The sequence below is a fragment of the Phodopus roborovskii genome, unplaced genomic scaffold (assembly GCF_943737965.1).
Source record: "Phodopus roborovskii unplaced genomic scaffold, PHOROB, whole genome shotgun sequence".
Lineage (NCBI taxonomy): Eukaryota > Metazoa > Chordata > Mammalia > Rodentia > Cricetidae > Phodopus > Phodopus roborovskii.
Genome location: NW_026126407.1, coordinates 20355491 through 20377799, shown reverse-complemented (window position 1 = coordinate 20377799; position 22309 = coordinate 20355491). Strand labels below are relative to the sequence as shown.

At 45.2% G+C, this 22309-nt stretch overlaps 1 protein-coding gene across 4 annotated transcripts in view; it reads right to left on the bottom strand.

The window, feature by feature from the left end:
* The window catches only part of Tom1l2 (target of myb1 like 2 membrane trafficking protein), a 119232-nt gene that overhangs the window by 41899 nt on the left and 55024 nt on the right, over positions 1 to 22309 (bottom strand). For all 4 annotated transcript variants that reach the window (XM_051180507.1, XM_051180509.1, XM_051180510.1 and 1 more), the window contains exons 2-4: positions 11998 to 12082; positions 4433 to 4511; positions 162 to 311 (exon numbers count right to left, since the gene is read on the bottom strand). In XM_051180507.1, coding sequence (XP_051036464.1) covers positions 162 to 311; positions 4433 to 4511; positions 11998 to 12082 — 314 coding nt within the window. The remainder of the gene's footprint in view (positions 1 to 161; positions 312 to 4432; positions 4512 to 11997; positions 12083 to 22309) is intronic.

Sequence of the window (22309 nt, the reverse complement as noted above, 5' to 3'; positions counted from 1 at the left end):
ATATTGGCGAGGATGTGAAACAGCTAGAAGTCCTGGCAGCTCCTGACCCAGCACCTTCTGTCATGTCTGTATCTTTCCTCCAAAATATTGGGAAAGCATGAGCATGTGTCACAGTCCCCATCTTACAAACCCAACAAACTGGGTAAGGAAAGCCGGCTCACCTGAATTAGAGCAAGCACTTTGTCCTGGACGATGGTGGGAGGGTTATTCTTGGGAGAGATAATTTTGACCAGAACGCTGTCGATGAAGTCTCGGTTGGCCACGAGGAGGTGAAAGCGGTGGCCACAGTTCTTCACGCAAGTCTCCAGCACCTGAAGTTGTGGAGATTGGTGGGGGAGGTCACTACACTGGGAATGGGGGCAGGGTAGCCGAGTTCCTTACCCTCAGTCATGCTTCCAGATCATCTCTCTGTTACATCCCCTCTAAGCCAACCCTCACACATCCCCACACTAATTCAGTCATCCCCATTCCTTGAGAATGACAGTCCTATGCTGACTGAAAGCTCCTGTCCCTGCATACTACTCAGGCAATTAGCTGGTAACTGAAACGTGGGTTTTGCATGAGAAGGACACTGGTCTTCTAATAGTATCATGACTGAGAGTTTCCTCAAAATTAACATTTTAATTATTCTCTGTAGGCCTGGGTGTGAGATCTTAGCCAAGGAGACACAGGCTCTGTCACAAGAAGAAGCTGCTGGGAGAGCTTGAATTGCCTGGTAAATTACTGGCCCTTGTGTGTGAGGAAGCAAATATAATACATCCCTCACATACTCCTGCAAATAAAATCAGCATTGACAATGGATTGTAACCCTTGACAAATGTGGACCTTAGCTGATGTCAGCTTTAAGTTCCATCCTTCTTCAGTAAAATCTTGCTCACTCCCTCTTATCTGGGGAAGTCCATAGGCCTCAGGTGCTTTGAAAGGATGGCTGGTAGGGTCTGATCAGGTGGCAGTAGGAATTAGACTAGATGGTCTAGGACAAGTTTCCCTCAGCCTCTGTGGCCTCATCTGGAAGGTGGGAGCAATGAGCTCTCCCTTGCAGGGAGGATTAGGGAGGACATATGTCAACTGCTTTGGCAACCTGCACAGGGTAAGCAAGTACTAGGCTGCCACTTCGGGAGGCTGCTGTATCCATAGCTTCTTGCATGTCCCAGGAGAGGTACTGGGAGTACTGGGAGGGCCTCTCCAACATCAAACACAAGTCTCTGACTGATCCCTCCCGAAAACAGCCCCTCCTCCAGGGCCTATTAATGAATACCTCCTACAAGGATATTGCCAGCAACAGGGAACACTTCCACCCCCACCCCCACCCCCACCCCCAGACAGAGTTTCTCTGTGTAACCCTGGCTGTCCTGGAACTTGCTCTGTAGACCAGGCTGTCCTTGAACTCACAGAGATCTGCCTACCTCTGCTTCCTAAGCGCTGGAATTAAAGGTGTGCACCACCATTGCCCAGCAGCAGGGAACATTTCAAACTACCTCACTGTTCTTGTGTGATCATGAATTAACTTACCAAGTTGCTCCCTTAGCAGCTCCTACCATAGGCTTTTGCCTTGACAATGTGCAGACAAAAAGGTTCACAATTATAGACTTTGTGCCAGCTACATACCAAGTACAGTGAGATCTCTCCATATGATGTGTAATTTCATTCTACACTCACGACCACTATAGTCCCTAAAGTACACCTTGCTGTCTTAGTTTTCAAAGTTAAGAGACTGACCCAGAGGCAGGATGGAGACTCCTTTTTCCTTTGTTTGCAATGATAGAGATTGGACCTAGTGCCTTGTGCATGGTAGGAAAGCACTCTACTAAGCTAAATCCTCAGCCCAGGACAGAAATAATGATTCACTTTCTCAGCAGCCCTGACCTCCTGACCCCTCCTGACACAAGCTCCACAGTGTCATGGAACTGCACCTAGGAGACCCAGCAGCTCCACAATCCCACAAGCCACCCTTTCCTTCTTTTTCTTGCTATATTTCTGCTAGGAAGTGTAAACTCATAATCTTTGGGGCTTCTGCACAACTGCTATTTATTTTTATCTCATGTATATGAATGTTTTGCCTGCGTGTATGTCTGTGTACCAAGTGTGTGCAGTGCTTGTAGGGGTCAGAAAAAGACACTGTGTTCTCTGAAGTTGGGGTTACAGATGGTTGTGAGCCATTATGAGGGTGCTGGGGACCAAACCCAGGTCCTCTCCAAGAGCGGTGGTGCTCTCAACTGCTCAGCCATCTCTCTAGTCCCACAAGCACAAATTTTATTCAGCTCAGGGGAATTTCCCTTCCTTCATCTCTGATTGTGTTTGATTCTGGGTGACCAGGAGGTAAAAGCCCTCATTCTCTGGAACCCAAGAGGGCAACCAGGAGGAACCAGATGCCCCAAGGCATGTTATATTACAGGGCACCTTTTTCTCTAGGACTCTCTGCACTCTGGCAATGGCTGCTGGGCTGCTGAGCCCTTCTTTCCTGAGAGGCAGGTGAGGACCAGCAGAACAGGAAGCTCAGGAAGCTGGTTTGAGTGAAAATAACGAGAAGCAGAGGCGCAGGCTGAGGCTCTGGGCTCTGGTTCTGTTTCTAGGGAGACCATGAACAGAACACTCTTTTGTCCTTCAGTTCTTCCCTCCACAGATCTTAAGGTCAGTATGTCCTATTCCAGCCTCGGAAAACACCCTGTGCACACATGCCTGCAGAGGCCCAAAGCCTCTCTATATGTAGGAGGCACAGGAATTCCTCTCTGTCAAGGCCACTTCAGGCTACCCTTCCAAAAAGGCTCTTGGCAAACCTGACTTTGTGGGTTTTAGGGAATGAAACACAGTGGCAACTTTCTGAGATACGGCCAAAACCCATGAAATAAACAAAGGGGGCTCCAAGCAATGAAAAGCAGATGTTAGAAACACACATGCGAGAGCTCAAGCAGAGAGCCTAGGGAACTCTAGCTCCACTGGATAAATACAGCCTAGGCGAGGGACGAATGTGCAGCTGGGAAAGGACCACAAGGGAGGGACAGGGCTAACAGCAACTAACAAGTGAAGCCATCATGGCAAACATAAAACCATGCCAACTGTGCCAGGCAGGGACTGGGTACAAGGCCAACAGCTCTGCATGTCCACAGGCCTCCCAAGGGGTTTGCAGAAGGCCAAATGATGGCTGTCAAGCAAAGTGTATGTAGGGAGGCAAGGAAACATAGTCACTTTAAAAAGCTTCCCACCAGCCAGCCGGCCATGGTGGCGTACGCCTTTAATCTCAGCACTTACGAGGCAGAGAAAGGAGGATCTCTGTGAGTTTGAGGCCAGCCTGGTTTGAGGCCAGAAGTGAGTTCTAGGACAGTCAGAGCTGTCTTGAAACCTGTGAAACCCTGTCTTAAAAAACAAAAACAAACAAAACAAAAAAGCTTCCCACCTACAATGGTTACCATGAAACTGGTACCAAGAGGGACAAATGCCAGGCAGGCTCCCCAGTGATGCATGTCACTAAAAATGATGATTTGTGCTCCATTCTGGGATCCATCAATGTTGAGGTTTAAAAAAAAAAGAAAGAAAATTAAAGCTTTCACCTATTTCTCAACTGACATTTTCTCCTTTGTTACATAAACCCTAACCCTGGCTGAGAGAGCTTTCCTATTATGTTTTGGACTTTATTTTGGGGGAGGCGGGAGGCGGAGATCACAACAGTTCTTCTGCTTTACCAGGAAATATGACAGTTTGGGACAAATAACCCACTTTCCCCACCTGCAGAAGCTGACATGGTGACTTGTTACAGTTTCTAATAAAAAGTCACTGTGGCCCAGATTTTAAGGCATCTGAGAAACTGTTAGCTTTCAAGACAGAAATAGCACCTGAAATACCCTTTTTAGTTCTCTGTATCTTAAGGAAAGGCACAGTTCTTACCTGTTTGCCCTGAAAGGAGTCACGAAACTGACTTTTTCAAGACCCTTTTATTATTTTCGTTTTTATCCCAAACAAAAGACCATTCTATGAAGGCACACCACAGCTTGGGTGCTTCACCAAAGGCCTCTCGGAGCCCAGTCTCCTCAACCATGAGAAGAGTAATAAGCCCATTTTAGAAGGTGGTTGTAAACATCTCATCAACATTCTAAAAGTTCCATCTTGGGCAGGTGCTGGACAGGTAAGGGTGAACATCTGTATAAATGAGAAACTGACTCCCGGCATCTCAAACAGGCTGATATTGGGAATGAGACCTGGACTGGCCTCTGGCTCTTCTAATCATGTCATTCACATCTTATCTTCTCCTGGTATACATCTAGCCCATTTAGGCTCACCTTCTGCATCAGAGGTGGGCAGGGGACCCCAAGGGTCCCTTGGAAAATGCTGCTGAGCCGTGACAACACAGGCTACCTGCTGGAAACCCATTTGAGTGGGCAGAGGGGTCCTAGGAAGAGTAAAGCCTAAGCTTTCCCTTCCAGGAAACAATGCTCACCGTCAGGGCCAACATCACTTCTCTGTAGTTCCGGTTCCCACTGAGCCGCTTCTTTAGAGCTCGAATGGCATCCTTTGGCCTGGGGAAAAGGACAAATATACTATGATCCTCAGAAGCCTCATGGTGCACCAGCCCAATGCAAACCAGCATACGTATCAAGGTTGTTCACTACATGTAGCATGTTTGTAAATGGAAAAGACTGGAGAAAAACAAATGTCTACAAAAAGGAAAGAGGGCTAATTACACCATGGCTTTTATGCAGCTACAAAAAGAGAATAAATAAACTTCTTATACATTTTTATGGACCAAACTCAAAAGACATATGCATAAGAAAAAATAGAATCAAGGACAAAAATCACATGGTTGTCTCAATAGGTGAAAAAAAAAAAAAGGTCTTTGAGAAAATTCAATGTCTTTTCATGAAAAAAAAAAAAACCTGAAGAAGCAGGAATAGAGGGATCATATCTCAATAAAATAAAGGCTGCGTATGTGGTAAATACATGCACAGTGTTATACTGAGCAGGGAAAACCAGGAAGCAATTCTTTCAAAGTCAGTATTGAGACAACAATATCTACACTGTCTGGACTCACTCAGGATAGTACTTGGAACCTCAAAAAGGAACAAACTAGATACAAATAGGAAAGGAATGAGTCAGACTGTCCTCTTTGTAAATGATATAATTTTATATATAAAGTCCTGGGCCAGGCATTGTGACGTACACCTTTAATCCTAGCACTTGGGAGGCAGAGGTGGGCGGATCTCTGTGAGTTCGAGGCCAGCCTGGTCTACAGACTGAGTTCCAGGACAGGCTCCAAAGCTACACAGAGAAACCCTGCCTCGAAGAAACATTTAAAAAATTATGGTAAGGCAATGATGAACATGCTAAGAAAGAAATAGGACAATTCTACTCACAGTAGCCTTACAAATAAAAACAGAAACAGCTCTAACAATGAAGGATAAGATCTCTACAATAAAAAACACTGAAGGAAACAAATTAAAGAAGACACTAGAAAATAGAAAGAACTCCTATGTTCATGTATCATGGAAAAAAATTATATTGTCTAACATGATCTATAAATTCAATGTAATCCCGATCAAATTTCCAATAATATTCTTTGCAGAAACAGGAAAAATGATCCTAGTAGGCCCTGGGCAGCCAAAGCAACCCTGAGGGAAGAAAAACAATGCCAGAGGTATCAGAATTGCTATATCCAGGTGACGCTGCAGAGCTCTGGCAACAAGAACAGCACTGTACTGGCCCAAACAAACACACACTGGCAGAATACTGCACTCCTGACAGAAACCCACCAAACACACCACCTGACTCTTCATTTTCTCTCAAGACAGGGTTTCTCTGTGTAGCCTTAGCTGTCCTGGAACACCCTCTGTAGACCAGGCTGGTCTCAAATTCAGAGATCCTCCTGCCTCTGCCTCCCGAGTACTGGCATAAAAGGTGTGTTCCATCACGTCTGGCCAGGCTATCTGCTTCTTGACAAAGGAGGCAAAAAAAAAAAACACACACTAGAGCTAAACCAGCATTTTCAACAAACGGGGTAGGGAAACTGGATATCCACATAGAGAAGAATGAAACTCAGTCTTTATCACTCTGAACAACAACAACAACAAAAAAGTTCAAATTAGATCAAAGACCTTAAAGTAAGCCCTGAAATTATGAGACTGCTAGTGGAAAGCTTGGGGGACACACTTTAAAAGGCAGTCACAGGCAAGGAGTCTTAATAATTACAAGTATTTGTGAATGAGACTGCATGAATTTAAAAACATTTCTGCACAGAAAATGAAATAATCAGTGAAGAGACAACCTCTAGAATGGGAGAAAATCTTTGCCAACTATACATCTTATAGGGAATTAATCTAGAATAGACAAATAAATAATAAACACCAAAGGACCAAACCATCCAAATGACCTGAACAGATAATTCTTAAAAAGAAAAACTAAGCAGGGTGGTGGTGGTGCATGCCTTTGGTCCCAGCACTGTGAGTTTGAGGCTAGCCTGGTCTGCAAAGCTACACAGAGAAATCCTGTCACGAAAAAAAAAGAAGAAAAGAAAGAAAAGAAAAACTATAAACAATCAATAATTACATGTTTAGCTGCAAAGTAAACAAATTAAAACGACACTGAGATTCCATCTCAGTCAGAGTAATTATTGCTGAAAAAGTAAACAGGCCCAAAGAGATGGCTCCATGTGTAAATGCACTTGCTATGCACACTGACAAGTTAAGTTCAATTCCTGGAACCCACATAAAGGAGTGAGGAGAGGACACTCCCCACAAAGCTGTCCTATGACTTCCACAGGCTCACTGTGGGATGTGTGTGTGATGCACATACACCATACTAGTAAAAAATACAATTTAAAATGAAAAGAAACAAACATGCTGGAAATGGCAGGAGTCCTTGGTGAGTATGTAAATACTGTTGGTGGGTATGTAAATAGGTTTACTATGGAATTAGGAGTTCTTCACAAACAGAAACTGGAACCTCCATATGACTCAGCCCTTGGCCGCCACAGAGGGCTCCAGCCACCAAAGGGCATGTGGCTGGCCTTGGTCTTCCCTTAGGCAAATGTTTAGAAGTCAGGGGGCTCTCACTCCTGTGGTTCTAACTTGTGTTCTGTCTCACACACAAAAATGTCCTGTCAAACATACATGACGAAATCAAGACAAAGGAGGATAGACATTCTGCTACTCAGCCTCAGGTAGAGAGGAAGCCATAGGCTTCTGGGAGAGGGCTTTAAAAACGGACTCAAACTGGAGTTAAAGAGAGGCTCCCTCCATTGCTAACAGCATGTACTGTTCCTGTAGAGGACCAGGGTACCTACATCTGGTCAGCACTTACATCTGGTTACCACTTGTAACTCTAGCTCCAGAGGATCCAGCCCTTCTGTACCCACCGTACTTATGTGCCATACCCACACAAATACATGTACATATACATAATGAAAATATTTAGACTCAGACCTCTTATTTCCTATCTCTACCTTGAAACATAGTTGGTCTGCCTGAATTCTTGGCTCCTGAGTCAAAGGGCTGAGGAGTCAGGAATGAGCCCTAAACCAGGGGTTCTACAGTAAACTGGCTGATTTTGTGTGTCAATTTGACACACGCTAGAGTTGTCAGAGAAGAAGGAACCTCAATTGAGGAAATGCCTCCATGAGATCTGGCTGTAAAACAGGCAATAGTGGCGCTCACCTTCAATCCCAGCACTTGGGAGGCAGAGGCAGGCGGATTTCTGTGAGTTTGAGACTAGCCTGGAGTTCTAGGGAGTTCTAGGAAAGCCAGAGCTACACAGAAAAAGTCTGTCTCAATAATAATAATGATAATGATAATAAATAAAAAGTAAGCAGACTAAGCAAGTGAGCAAGCCATGGGAAGCAAACCAGTAAGGAACACCTCTTTCTGGCCTCTGCATCAGCTCCTGCCTCTAACTAGGATCCAACCCTGTTTGCGTTCCTGTCCTGACTTCCTTTGGCAATGAACAGCAATGTGGAAGTGTAAGCTAAATAAACCCTTCCTCGCCAACTTGCTTTTTGGTCATGGTGTTTTGTTGCAGCAATAGAACCCCTAACAAAAATATACAATATGGGAAATTTCCAACAGGGATGCAGATTTTTACAAATATGGCATTTGAGCAGCTATCTGCTCAGATGGGCTGGGCTGAAAAAAGTAGACCACTTAATGGCTAGAGAAGCTGATTTCCTCTCTGCAGGCTCTGCTCACCATTGTCATCCCAGACTGACAAGCTGTACCCTCTCTCTACGTGCTCTCTTTCATCTCTTCTTGGATTTCCATGATGAGAAAAACAGGCACTACTCTGGAGGAGGGTGTATTTATTGGCTGACAGTATGTCTGCATTCCCAGATTATGGGTGGAGAGCAATCAGATAGCAGGCAGGCTCTGGTTACCTCTAAGCTGAAAATCCCTTCCCAAGAGCTATGTTTCAGGAAGTGCTACCTGAGAACAAAAGAGAGGCATTTCTTTCTGCTGATCTGAGGGAGAAGTGTCAGAGGAGAGCATCACCGTCAGGTTGGAGGAACCACAAAATTTAAAGGGCTATTGAAGGCTAAAGGAACAAGTGCTGAATCAAGGGCCACAGTCAGGCAGGCCAGCAGGATCAAGGGAAACATTGGCCATGTGAGAGGTGCCAAGCCCTGGGAGCTCTCAGTAGAAGGGGGGGGCGCATAGGGGTAGTCCCAAGGGCCTCAAGACCGGTCTCTGGCCACCCACACCTATCAGACTCCTGCAAGCACTTCTTTTCAGTAGTGGGGAGCTCTTTAGTGGTTCTCAAACAGCTACAAATGATGTCTCCAGCTACAGCTTTTCTCCCAAACATACACCCCAGCAACCATTCTCTCTGCTATATTTACTGGATCTCCCATGTTACTCTAGCTTAAAGGCTGCAGCATAAGGACTCAGTAAGCTAGGAATGGTCAAAAATGGCTGTGAAATGATCCAGATCATTGGATCCTCATCAGAGTCTGCCTGCTTCACACTACACCCACTATATAGGAATTAATTATTCTTCTAATCTTTACCATAACTCTATGAGGTGGGCACTGTTGGCAAATCATTTTCATATGTGATGAAACAGGTACAGGGGGATGAAACACAGGGTTGTATAAGCTTCTAGCCCAGGTAGATGGCACCAGGCTCCATCCATCCACACCTTTAATCCACACTACCATGCTTCCTGTGCAGCTGATACATGCACTGCTTTTCCCTGTCACTCTCCTGCATCATCTCGCTAAAATCCTGGTACATTGTAAGAGTCTACTGAAGTACAGACTCTTCTTCTATACCTTCTTGAAAAAGGCTTTGCTTCAGACAGGCCCCAGGCTGTCTGGGAGTCACTGCACATGTCTGTCTCTGTAGCTAAATGCAGCTTTTCTTGCTCCGTTTCTGTCTCAGTCTTTGTCATGCTGTGTTATGATTATATTTACATGCTTGCATTCCTCATCAGACTGCCTTAGGGACTTCATTAATTCTTCACACTCTTTAAAATATTTATTAAGAGCCGATTATGAGCTCAGATGTGGCTCAACTAGTAGAGGGCTTGCCTAGCATACACGAAGCCCTGGGTCTGATCCCCAGCACTGCATAAACCAGGTGTGGTGGTGTAAACCCATAATCGGTACTCAAGAGGTAAAGCAGGAGGGTCAGAAATTAAAGGTCTATATAGCCTCAGATACATGAGACCTGCCACACACAAACACACACAAACACACACACACACACACACACGGGGGGGGGTTATGTATAAGCTGTGTTCTGGGAGAGATAAAATAGTGAATAGTGAATTCCTGTCCTCACAAAGTGTACAGACTAGTAGGTGGTGGAGTAAGACAGACACTAAAAGATATCACAAAGTACAATACCACATAATATGACAAGTCTAGAGGGAAGGGGGCAGGGGAGGGAAATTTATGTTCAGATTCAATAACTGATGGGGTCCACTTAGTGACAGGGAGACTGGCTGGAGAAACACGAGGAACAACAATGAGAAGCCCTCGGGCAGGATCAAGGAGAGAGAACGTGTGTGTGTGTGTGTGTGTGTGTGTGTGTGTGTGTTGTTTTCAGGAGACATATTACAATAGAGGCAAGCACAGAAACTCTTCAAGAATCACCACACTGTCATTCCCACACATGAAGAGGTGAGACCACTGCAAAATGGGCAACCAGCTCCTCTGTGAGCTGTGACTGAGAAAGGCGGCCCCCAGTCTCTCACAAGACAGGGACTTAAGATTTTTGGAAGGAAGAAGAGCCCAGGGTTCTTGGACTGTCCACCCTCCGTGCACATCAGATATTTGACTGGGGCAGAAATGTGAAAATTCAAGAACCTAAAAGAAAAATCAATGAGGCTGAAAGGCCTGAAGAAGGGCTGCAGAGGAGTGTGACTAAGGGTTTTATGCTAAAAACTTAAGAATGCTCTGGAAGGCTTGCTAGCGATCAAGTCAGTTGCTGAAACCTGCATCAGGAAGTGCATGGGAGGTAGAGGGAAGAAGCAAATGCAGAAGAAAAGCCAACCTGAGCCATTCTTCCAGCCTGCTTCCCAATACTCCCCCTTCATCATGTGACCCAGGCCACCTGGATCCCTTCTTGTGCTACAAGTCACAAGTCTCTTCCCGCCAGTCCAGAAGCCAAGCTCAATGCTGTCCCCTCTAGAAGGCATCTGCAGCACCTCTCCCTGGGAGATGGCCATACCTGGCACAGGCTGGGCCATAGCCCCCTGCACCCGTAGACGAGCTCTAGTGGGTGGGTCACATATTCTCGGGAGCTCAGATCTACATCTGTTCTCTGCCTGCTCCACCTCAGCATGAGCAGCTCAGTCCTTCTGCTTTGTAGATTCCAAACCTTGGTGTTATCCTTGACATTCTGCTCATATCCCACATCAGCAAATTCTATTAGCTTTAATTTCTGAATCTCACCAGAACCTAATGACGCCTCCCTCATGCTTACCACCATTCCAGTCCAGCTTACCATCAATCCACAACAGGATGAATAATAAACCCCTACTGGTTTATCTGCTGTCTTTGTCCTGCCCTGGTGAGCACAATCTGAACAAGGAATGACCATTCAAAATTAAAGCCAGCCCATGCCACCTCTCTGCCCTGGTCCCCCCACTCCAATACTGCTCAGCCCACCTCATCAGCTTATGTGGTTTGCCTTGTTCAGTTTGCCTCCCGACTCCAGTCTGGCAGCTCCTGAATGGGAGGAATTGTGTCTTGCTCATTGCTGCGCCCTCCTTATTATTTACAACTGTGTCTACAAAAGGCAGGCACTTTATAAGTATCTGTTGAACAAAAGCAGAACTGTCTTGAGAGGACTATGGAGAAGATAACAGCACCAATGCACAAGCCTAGGCTGCCTGAGTCCCAACTATTCTCCTAGACACTCTGGAGTTGAAAAGAGCATAGCAAGAGTAAATGGGGGTGTTTATGGTGTGGACAGAACGCTAAATCAGACTATCTTCTAAGAATATACATAGAGCAGAGCTACAGAGAAAGAGGACATGGTACAGAACACTGAGAACCAAGTCAGCAGTGCAGACAGGCAAGACGGCAAGCTGGAGGTTAAGTCTACCCAGGCTACACATGCTCAGCTACTCTGGGCCATGTGTGCCCCCTCTGTCGCTCCTTTGTCTGACTACACTCTGGGCCTTCTTCCATGGAGCCTTAGAAAGCAACACAAGGCATTGACATCCCCCGTGTCTGCAACATGGAAGTAGGGTCTGCGGAGGAGTGGGGAGAGGTAATGATTAACACAAGTAGCCAGGCAGTCCCATTTCTACCCATAATTTAAAGCAGATGATGGAGAGATGCCACTTCTCTAACTGGGACACTGCCACTCAAAGACACGAATGAGGGTGGGGTAGAAAAGGACAAATTACTGAATTTCAGTGTATTAAGGCCAGATAAAACATATTAAAAATAATAGTAGTAATCAAAACAAAACAAACAAAAATCCAGCAGAGTTCAACCCACCACACTGAACTCTGGCAAGCTAGGTGTGACATCCTGCCCAAACCGAAAGGTTTCCCAGGGAAACATACCCTTCCTCTGTTTCATTGATGATGTCACAGATCTCCATGTTCAGTGTCCAGTCCTCACTCTGCAGGGAGCCATCTGTGGCCTTCTCTGTGAAATTAGAAAGAAACTGCTTTATATTTTTCCTGGAAAAGGAGCCCTGGAAGGAAATGGAGAGATTAGAAGCACCATTCTGGGGCTGTTGCCTTCACAAGAAAACATCCAGGAACACTCTGAGCCCACAGGCCACGGTTGTCTAGTCTCCAAATCCCCTATCTAGGAGGCCTGAGCCCTAGAACCCACAGACCCCAGAACCAAACCACTGAGGGAGAATATGGGATCCACCACTCACTACTTGTGTAACTCTGGGCAAGTCGATTAACCTGAAGGTGCCTGGCTTCATTAAAACTTCAGCGGACATCCTATCAGAAGGGCTTAATATGTGTAAACCTTAGGATGCAGCTTGGCACACAGCCTTTCCTCTACAGATATCTGCTATTATAATTATGAAAAAGTGAAGAGGGATGTCCTATATATTGTGAATATGCATTTCTCTTATTGGCTGATAAAGCTGTTTCGGCCAATGGACAGGCAGGATGTAGCCAGGCAGGCAGTATAGGCTACCAGACTAGGAGAAGTTCAGGGAGAGAACACAGAATGTGAGGGAGAGAGGCCACGGGAGAAAGGGGACCAGGGCATCACCAGTAAGCCCAAGACCATGTGGAAATACATAAATTAATAGATATGGGTTAATAATTAAGAGAAAGCTAGCCAATAAGAAGCCTGAACCATCTAAACAGTTTATGATTAATAGAAGCCTCTGTGTTTTTTTAAATTTTTTTCTTATTTTACATATCGATCCCAGTTCCCTCTCCCTCCCTCCCTCGCATCCCACCCCCCCCCCCACTCCACAGGGAGGGTGATGCCTCCAGGAGGGATCATCAAAATCTGTCAAGTCATTTGGAGTAGAGACTAGGCCCTCCCTCCTGCCTCTAGGTTAAGGGAGTATCTCTCCATGGGGAATGTGCTCCCAAAGCCCTTTCATGCACCAGGGATCCATCCTGGTTCCACTGTCAGAGGTCCCTTAGACTGCTCAGGCCTTCTAACTGAGACCCACATTCAGGGGGTCTGAGTGGGTCCAATGCTGGTTTCCCAGCTATCAGTCTGGAGGTCCACTAGCTTCCCCTGTTCAGGTCAGCTGTCTCTGTGGGGTTCTGTAGCCTGATCTTGACCCCATTTTCTTATCACTCCTCTCTGCAACTGGATTCCAGGAGTTCAGCTCAGTGTTTAGCTGTGGGTGTCTGCTTCTGTTTCCATGAGCTACTAGATGAGGGCTCTATGATAGTGGGTAAGTTAGTCATCAATCTCATTATCAGGAAAAGGCATTTAAGGTAGCCTTTCCACTGTTGCTCAGATTGTTAGTTGGGGGTCATCCTTGTTGGTCTCTGGACATTTCTCTGGAGTCAGTTTTCTCTTCAAACCTATAATGGCTCCCTCTATTATGATCTCTCTCTCTCTCTCTCTCTCTCTTCTCTCGTCTATTTGTCCCCCCATTCAATCTTTCTGGTCCCACATGTTCTCCTCTCCTCCCCTTCTCTTTCTCCTAACTCCCTCTCCACTCACTGCCCCCCCCCCACTCCCAATATGCTCAGGAGCGCTTGTTCCTTTCCCCTTCTGTGAGGGACCTTGTATGAATCTCTTAGGTTCTTCCTTGTATCCTAGTATGTCTCTGCGTGTTTCATTGGAGCTAAACAGCTGCTGGACCAGGTAGAACAGAAACCTCCCTCTTCAAAAACAAAAAACAAAACAAAGCAAAACAAAACAAAAATTGCAGTAGTTAAAACTGTATCTCAGAGAAGAAGGAAGAAGGAGAAATTCAGTATGCTGCTGCAGGTATGACATCATAGTTTGGATCTTAATCCTCCCCCTCCCCCCTACAATAACCTGAGGCTAAGAGCTTGGTTGTCCATTTCTGGTGCCAGTGGGAGGTGGTGGAGCTATGGGAGGCTGAGCTGTGTAAAAGGTAGTTAGGCCATTGGGAACCTGCTCTTGGAGAGAATTTGGGGAACTCTGCCTCCTGGATGCCATAAGGGGGCAGTTTTTCTCACCCACATATTTCCCACCAACAGTCAACTGACCTTGAACTAACCCCATTTGTCATAATGACATGAAGCTCACTTACTGAAACACATGGTGCTAAGTCCTTGACATGTAACAACCTTTTGATCATTTAATGGAGAAAGGTATTGAAAAAATGGCTCTCCGGGTTAAGAGCACTGGTTGCACATCCAGAGAACCCAGATTCCATTCCCAGGTTCATCAAGGCACATCACAAACATCTGTAACTCCAGTTCCAGGAGATCAGATGGCCTTCTCTAACCTCCCTGGGTAGGAGGCATGCGCATGGGACATATGCAGGCAAAACATAGTAAAATAAATGTTTTAAAAATGGCTTCTCTGTAGCTTTGGAGCCTGTCTTGGAACTAGCTCTATAGAACAGGCTGGCCTTGAACTCACAGAGATTCATCTGTCTCTGCCTACTGAGTACTGGGATTAAGGACCACCACCACCCAGCTTTTTTGTTTTTTGGTGTTGTTTCTTGTTTTTGTCTCTAAACTTATTAAAGATGTAAACACAAGTGTTGAAAACTGTAAAACTCTTAGAAGCAGGGGGACAGTTCCATGACACATAATTTGACAATGACTTCATGGATCTAACACTAATGGCACAGGCAACAAAAGGAAAAACAAAGACACTAGACTAATCAATATTAAAAACTTCTGGGGCTGGAGATGTAGTTCAGCAGCAGAGCTGAGTGGCAGGTAAACCACCTTCTGCGGGCCCTGGCTTTGATCTCACTACCACCAACCCCACCCCATGCATTAAAGACAAACAACAGAGTAAAAAGGCAACCTATAGAATGGGAGAAAATCTTTGAAAAATCATACACAGAATAAAATGTAAAAGTCCAGAAAATAAGGAAACCGGAACTCAACAACAAAACTAACATATATGAATATATACATTACACACACACACACACACACACACATATGAATGAGAGAGAAAGGTGCCAGACATGATAGTTTATGCTTATAATCCTGAAGAGGCTGAGGCAGGAGGATCATGAGCTTGAAGCCTGCATGGGCTATAGAATCTCAAACAAATAACAACAATAAAAATGGAGGAAAGAAACCAAATTGGCACTTTTCCCAAGAAATAGATTTATATTATTATATAATATTATATGAATGATCATATAAGAAATATATAGTCATATATATTTGCATTAGGGAAATACAGCTCAAAACTGTAATAAGCCTGTTGTGATTAGGGTGAGGCAACAAGATTATAAGTTAGAGACTATTCTGGGCTATCTATCTTTGGACTAGAGACATAGTTCAGTGGTAAAAGGCTTGCCTAGTATTTGTGAGGCTCTGAGTCTAGTTCCTAATACTACAACAAAACCTCTACAATGTGATACCATTTCATATTCATGGGGAAATCTTTTTAGATTTTATTTTATTTCATGAGTACTTTGTCTGCATAAATGTCTTTGTACTACATTCATGCAGTGCCTGGGCATCAGATCCCCTGAAACTAGAGTTAAAGGTTGTTAGGTGCCACATGGGTGCTGGGAACTGAACCCAGGTCCTCTGGAAGAGCAGTCTGTGCTCTTAACAACTACTGGGTCATCTCTCCATCCTGACTATTAGTTTAAAAACATAAAGTAATAAATGTTGGTAAAGATGTGGAGAAACTGGAGCCCTTCTCTATTGAGAATGTAAAATAGCACAGACATTATAGAAACAGTATTGTGGATCCCGGAAAACCTAGGCATATAATCCATAAATTTTGTTTTGGACACTTCCTTTCATAGAGGCATGTGTACGCTCATGGTCACAGCAGAATTCTCTTCAATGTTCTAAAGGTGAAAGCTGCTAGTTACCCACCCACAGGTTACTGGATGAGAAAAATATACATACAGTGGACTTGTCAACCTTACAGAGGAAGGAAACTGGCACCTGCTACAACATCCGTGAACTGTGAAGACATTATTGTGACAGGCCACGTTCAGAGGCCAAATTATTATATAAGATCCCACCCTGTGAGGTACCTAGGGTGGTGCCATCAGACTCAGAAAGCAGAGTAGGACTGCTAGGGAATGAGGAAGAGGAAAATGGGGAGTTGTGTCTATAAGTACAGAGTTTCTGTTTGGGAAGACAAAGAGTTTTAAGACAGATGGTGGTGGTCACACAACAACAGCACTTAATGTTACAGAACTATACGCTCAACATGGTTAGAATGGTACATTTTGTTATACACATGTAAAACAACTTTAAAAAATCATCCAAGGTGGGCAGTGGTGGCACACATCTTTCATCCCAGCACTCAAGAGGCAGAGGCAAGTGGATCTCTGAGTTTGAGGCCAGCCTGGTCTACAGAGAGTTCCAGGATAGCCAGGGTCACAATGAGAGAGCCTGTCTTGAAAAAACAGGAAAAAAAAATCATCCAGGGGCTGGAGAAAGGGCTCAGTGGTTAAGAGCACGAGGTGGTTTGAGTAAGAATGATTCCTATAAGCTCATATATTTGAATGCTTAGTCATAGGGGGTGGCACTATCTGAGAAGGATTAGGAGGTATGACTTTGTATGTCACTGGGAGTGGACTTCGAGGTTTCAAAAGCCCCTGTAAGCACAGGATCTCTTCCTGGGTCTGTAGATCAGAATGCAGCTCTCAGCTACATGTGTGCCACATGTCTCCCACCATGATGATAATGGACTAAACCTCTGAAACTGTAAGCCAGGCCCCAGTTAAACACTTTCTTTTCTAAGAGTTGCATTGGTCATAGTGTCTCTTCATAGCAGGGACTAAGACAGCATTTGCTGCTCTTTCAGAGGACTCAAATTTGGCCCCCAATACCCAGGTCAGACAGCTCACATTTCCCACTTCAGAGGATCCAACACCCTTTTCTGTCCTCCATGGTCGTAGAAGCACAGACTCATAACCACACACAGACACACACACACACACACACACACACACACACACACAGAAAGAGACAGACAGACAGACAGACAGACACACACACACACACACAGACACACAGACACACACACATAGACACACACACACACACACACACACTTAAAATCACCCAGGAAGATCACTGGATTCTGGTTGGAGAGAACAGAGAAGTGCAGATCACTGGGATCTGTTGACAGGAAACATAAGACTCAGAAGAACCCGGCTCAGGATCAAAACTTGGCCCCAGGTCACTTGATGTCTTTTTTCTCTGGGCTGTAAGCCGCCTTCCCCTACCACCATGGCAGGGAATACTCTCTTTCATCTTAGTTAGACAGACTCCCTGGTAGGCAGACAGACAGGGAGAGGGGCCATGGCTAGGTAATGAATGTAGTGAATTTCCAAGATGGCCAGTTTTGGCTTCAACCTCCTGACTTAAGACAAAAGCCTGGCAATTTTTGTCTCCCACCAGCAGGCCCCCTGCTGACCCCAGGCCTCAGGAGGTGGTGGCGCACACTTTTGATCCCAGTACCCAAAAGGTGGAGGCAAGCTGATTGATCTCTGTGAGTTTGAGGCCAGCCTGGTCTACAGAGCTAGTTCCAGGACAGCCAGGTCTACACAGAGAAACCCTGTCTCAAAAAACAAAACAAAATAACTCAGCCCTCAAGAAGAGACTGGCTTTTCGGCTTTCCGAGTCTCCCTCTGCTTGGCAGAGGGTCTTCTGCTCTCTGTGTTGGCTCCATGTGTTTCCTCACCCACGATAAGAGCTTCCTTTAATGCTGATTGTGTCTGCACTGCTTGAGATTTCTTTACTGCTACCTGTTGCACTTCAGATTTGCCCTGCCTTTTAATTCTTTAACTGGCAGAGAAAACGAACATGATCAAGATGCCCAGACTGCCATACTACCACATTACCACATTCTGGGGAGTGTCTAGAACATACACACCACCATTCCTGAAAGCCTCATGGTGAAACCGATATGTAGCCAAGGCTAAGGACCACTGTTGTAGACTGTGCCCTCCTCTGGTGTTCTATACTGGGCAGTGAGAGGCAGAGCTGGCACTTTCCTCTGGGAGTGCAGTCTCCCTACCCTGTATGCAGAGACTGTCACTTTGTGGTAAGGGACATGTGCATCCTCCTCCAAAGCTCCTTGGCACTAGGGTACAGGCATCGAACCACACAGAGTATATGGTCATCCTCTGTTAGCACCCAGGCTGGACTGCCAATGTACGTGTCTTAGTCATTTCCTTCTCCTTAGCTTCCAGAATGGTGTGTGGCACACCTCAAGTCCTTGTCAATCTTGAGAAAATGGCATTTGGACCATGTGGCTTTCTTTGCCTTCAAGTTGTAGAAAGGACTGCACTGGAGTCTGCAGCCTGCTCACCAGGGCTACATTCTGAACCTTCTTCTGGCTCTGCTACCTTCCTTTTATCTTTGTTTTTGCTCATTTTTGCTTTGTTTTGAAACTGGAACTCACTTTGTAGACCATGCTGACCTCGAACTCAGAAATCCACCTACCTCCCCCTCCCGAATGCTGGGACTAAAGGTGTGTCCCATCACATCTGGCTGCTGCCTTCCTTTTAAGGGAAGGGTAAAGACAGGGGCTGTAGAAAAGGATAACCCATAAAGCAGGGCTAAGTTAAAGTGTGTCCTCTTGTCTCTTCAATGGGAATGGAACTTCTACAGTTAGCATTCACAAGGAATGCCAGGAAGCTGAGGCAGGAGGCAACAACAGCTGTGTGGAACCCCTGCTTCATGGAGGCTACTCCTACCTCACCGACAGCAACAATATCCCAGAAAGGCCATCAAGTATTCCTGTACCTATTACCCAGTGCGCTTCCTACCCATCAAAACCCTGCTTTCTTCTTTCTCCAAACTGGCCTGGAGTACCCTGAATGCTATTTCTTTGTTCTGATAACTCTGGGCTACTGCCCACACTTGCTGACTGGGGAGATAATTTGGCTGTTTTCTTCCCCAGACTCACCAAAAGAATGTCGCTGAATGCAAAATGCTAAACCAGTACTCTTTTGCCTTCTAGTGCTGGCGCCTCTGAAGTCTGTATATATAGCATCCAAGTATAGATATGGCAGCCAAGAAACCAACCCACTGTGAGCGCCTCAACAGGGCTGCCTTAGGACTGGATGCACGGGAGGGGTGGGTAGGCAAGAAAACCATGCTCCAGAGAGTATGAACACTGCTGTCAGGGTCAGGGATTGAGGGAATCCTGGCCCAGGTCCAACACCAGGCTGAAGGTAGTCTTTTCTGAATGAAGAAAATGCTATGGCAACAATATTAGGATGACATGATGGAATGTGTATCTGATTGCTTTAGTCTGTTCATTTCAGCTCCTGGCCATCATCACAGGACCGGGAAGCTCAACAATTTGCAACCACGGTCACTGTTGTATTAGTCTTTATCCATCCCAGCTTGTGACTGACTGGCAAGAAGGATTTGCCCACTGCTCCCTGGAGCACTGGGTTTCTACCATAGTATCAAGTTTTATTTTAGGATTTGACAATTTACGTGTCAAAAGAAATGAACTTTGCTCTCCTCTGGCTTGGAGAACAGACTAAATAAGGGAGGCCACACTGAGTGGCTTCAGTCCCAGAATCAATCAGACACAACTTTGTTCCCATTTGATGGAAATTCTTTTATGAACAGAAAAATGAGAATTGATTGGGCTGCTTTGTCAGCCTCGATTCCCTTATGGCTTCAGCAGGCGTGGCTTCCTGGAGAAGCAAGAATACAGTATTCTTTTGGGGTAGGTTCCTTATAATCAAAGTGAATATCATTTCGTTGGAAAACTCAAAACCCCAGTAATTGAAATAAGCGTGCTGACCCTGAAAATAAGTTGCCATGCCTTTGAACCCCTTGCTGGTATTATTAGAGGAAGGGAGAGGGTGAATATAAGGTTAATAGATTCTGCCGCTAAACCCAACTTAGAAATGATGTTTCATTGATTTAGTATTTCCTCTATAAAGCCCCCCAATCTGCATCCCTTGTGGCTTTACCAAACGGTGACCTTGGTGTGTGCAGCCCAAGTTCTAGAAAGTGCTGAGGTGGCCCTGCCCAGGTAGCCTCTCCCCTGGCTTGGCTGGCTTGGCAAGGTCAAAAGTGCAGTCTCACAGTCAGGGCCCTCCTTTTCAGGATGAGCCTGCTGCTGAGGCAGCTGCTGGGGTAAAGCCACAGGCGTGCCTGGGCTGTGTGACACCTCAGGCGAGGCACCGAGACACATCAGGAAACGCAGGGACTGCATGCTCAGATCATTTCATGGTGAGGCTTTGTGAACTGACATCATCCAGCCTCCAAGGCTATATTATCCTGTTGTCCCAGGACTATACAGGGACTAAGGCCTCTGCCTCTCCAGAGCCTCTGCCTTCACTGTCTTCTAGCTCAAAAGATAGGGGGCCTTGTACCAGACTGGTGCCAGTCTACCTGTCATTACCAGCAGCCTTCCTACAAGGCTCTGATGTCCTTGACAGGCAGGCACTTGACTGCTTCCTGGTCTTGACCTCTCTCGTCTACACACATGATGTAGGTAGAACAGGGCAGGCAGTACACCATAGGGGCCTATCGGACTCTTGATCTTACTAATGCTAAGAAACTTTTCCATCCATCCCTCATCTTATATGTGAGGACCCAGCATTCCTGCCTCTGGGCCTGCCACACTTGAGCCGCCTACATACCCTGGTCAAGCTCCTGTGTGGTTCTATACTCTTCAGAAGGGTGGACTCACACTACCTGTGAATGCTGAACATTGTCTGCTGGTGAAAGGCCTATTGGTACCATGCATGATGAAAAAGGAGGGTGAAAAGATGGCAGTTTTTGTTTTTGTTTTTTCCGAGCAGGGTTTCTCTGTGTTGCCCTGGCTGTCCTGGAACAAACTGCAGATCAGGCTGGCCTTGAACTCACGGAGATTCACCTGCCTCTGCCTCCCGAGTGCTGATATTAAAAGCATGAACCACCACTGCCCAGAGAAGATACTCTTTTTGGAAAAAAACAAGTGATAACTAACACAATTATTCTTTTTAGTCCAGTGAACACAGCTATATAAATGTTCTAGGAACCAAGGGTGTATATTTGCTATATATCCTCGCAAATGTGTTTTCACTGCTTACAAGTACAGCTCTGACTTGGATGTGGGAATTCTCATACTACATAAAAAACAAAAAAACAAAAAACAAAAACAAAAAAAAAAAAAACAAGGCAATTTCCTATTTACACAAAGGCTGTTCGTTTATCTATCATTTGAGTACCAATACATGTCTTAGTTTGATTTCGGTTGCTGTGATAAAACACAGTGACCAAAACCAACTTGGAGAGGAAAAGGTTTATTTCAGTTTACATCTCTCAGGTCACACTCCATCACTGGGGGATGTCAGGACAGCAACTCAAGGCAGTAACCTGGAGTCAGGAACTGACGCAGAAGCCACGGAAGAACACTGATTACTTGTTTGATCCTCACTGCTTGCTCAGCCTGCTTTCTTATACCCAGAACCACCAACGGTGAACTGAGCCCTCCCTCATCAATCATTAACCAATCAAGAAAATGCCTGATCCTATGGGCTCCCTCTACTCAGATGACTCTAGTTTGTGTCAAGCTGACAACAACAAAAACCCTATCACAGTAGATGTGGACTAAAGGAATTTTTTGTTCAAAAGGTGGTGATGGGTCCTCTCTCAGAAACTGAGATAGAATGGGTCAGTTTCAGAATTTGTCTAAGATGAACAACGCCACATCCAGATGGGCCAACACAGAGTAAATATCCAGGCCTCCAAAGTAGAGCTGAGATCAATCATGTAATCCCAGAAAATGTGAAGTAGAATCCTGAGTTTTGATTTGCATTTCCCTGGTGATTTGTGATGTTGAACATCTGTTCATGTAAACACACAGTTACAGCCATTTGTGCATTTTCTTTGGAGAGGCGTCTATTAAAGTTCTTTGCCCATTTCTTTTAACGAGTAGTTTGGTTTTTTATGTGGTTCAGTTTTGGAGTTTCTTTACATATTCTAAATATTAACTCATTATAAGATTATATTCCTAGCTAATAGTTCCTCTAATTTTGTAAGTTGACTTTTCATGATCTTGAAATGTTCAACATATAAAAGGTTTTGTTCTTGTTTTTTGAAATGGGATCTCACTGTATAGCATAGGCTGGCCTAGAATTTGGGACCCCCCCCCCTTACTCCTACCTTTGAGTACTAGGATTTAACTGTACAGCCCACATTTTGATTTGTTTTCATTTTGATAAAGTCACATTTTTTTTCTTTTGCAGCTTGTATTTTTGGTGTCATACCCAAGAAATACTTATTA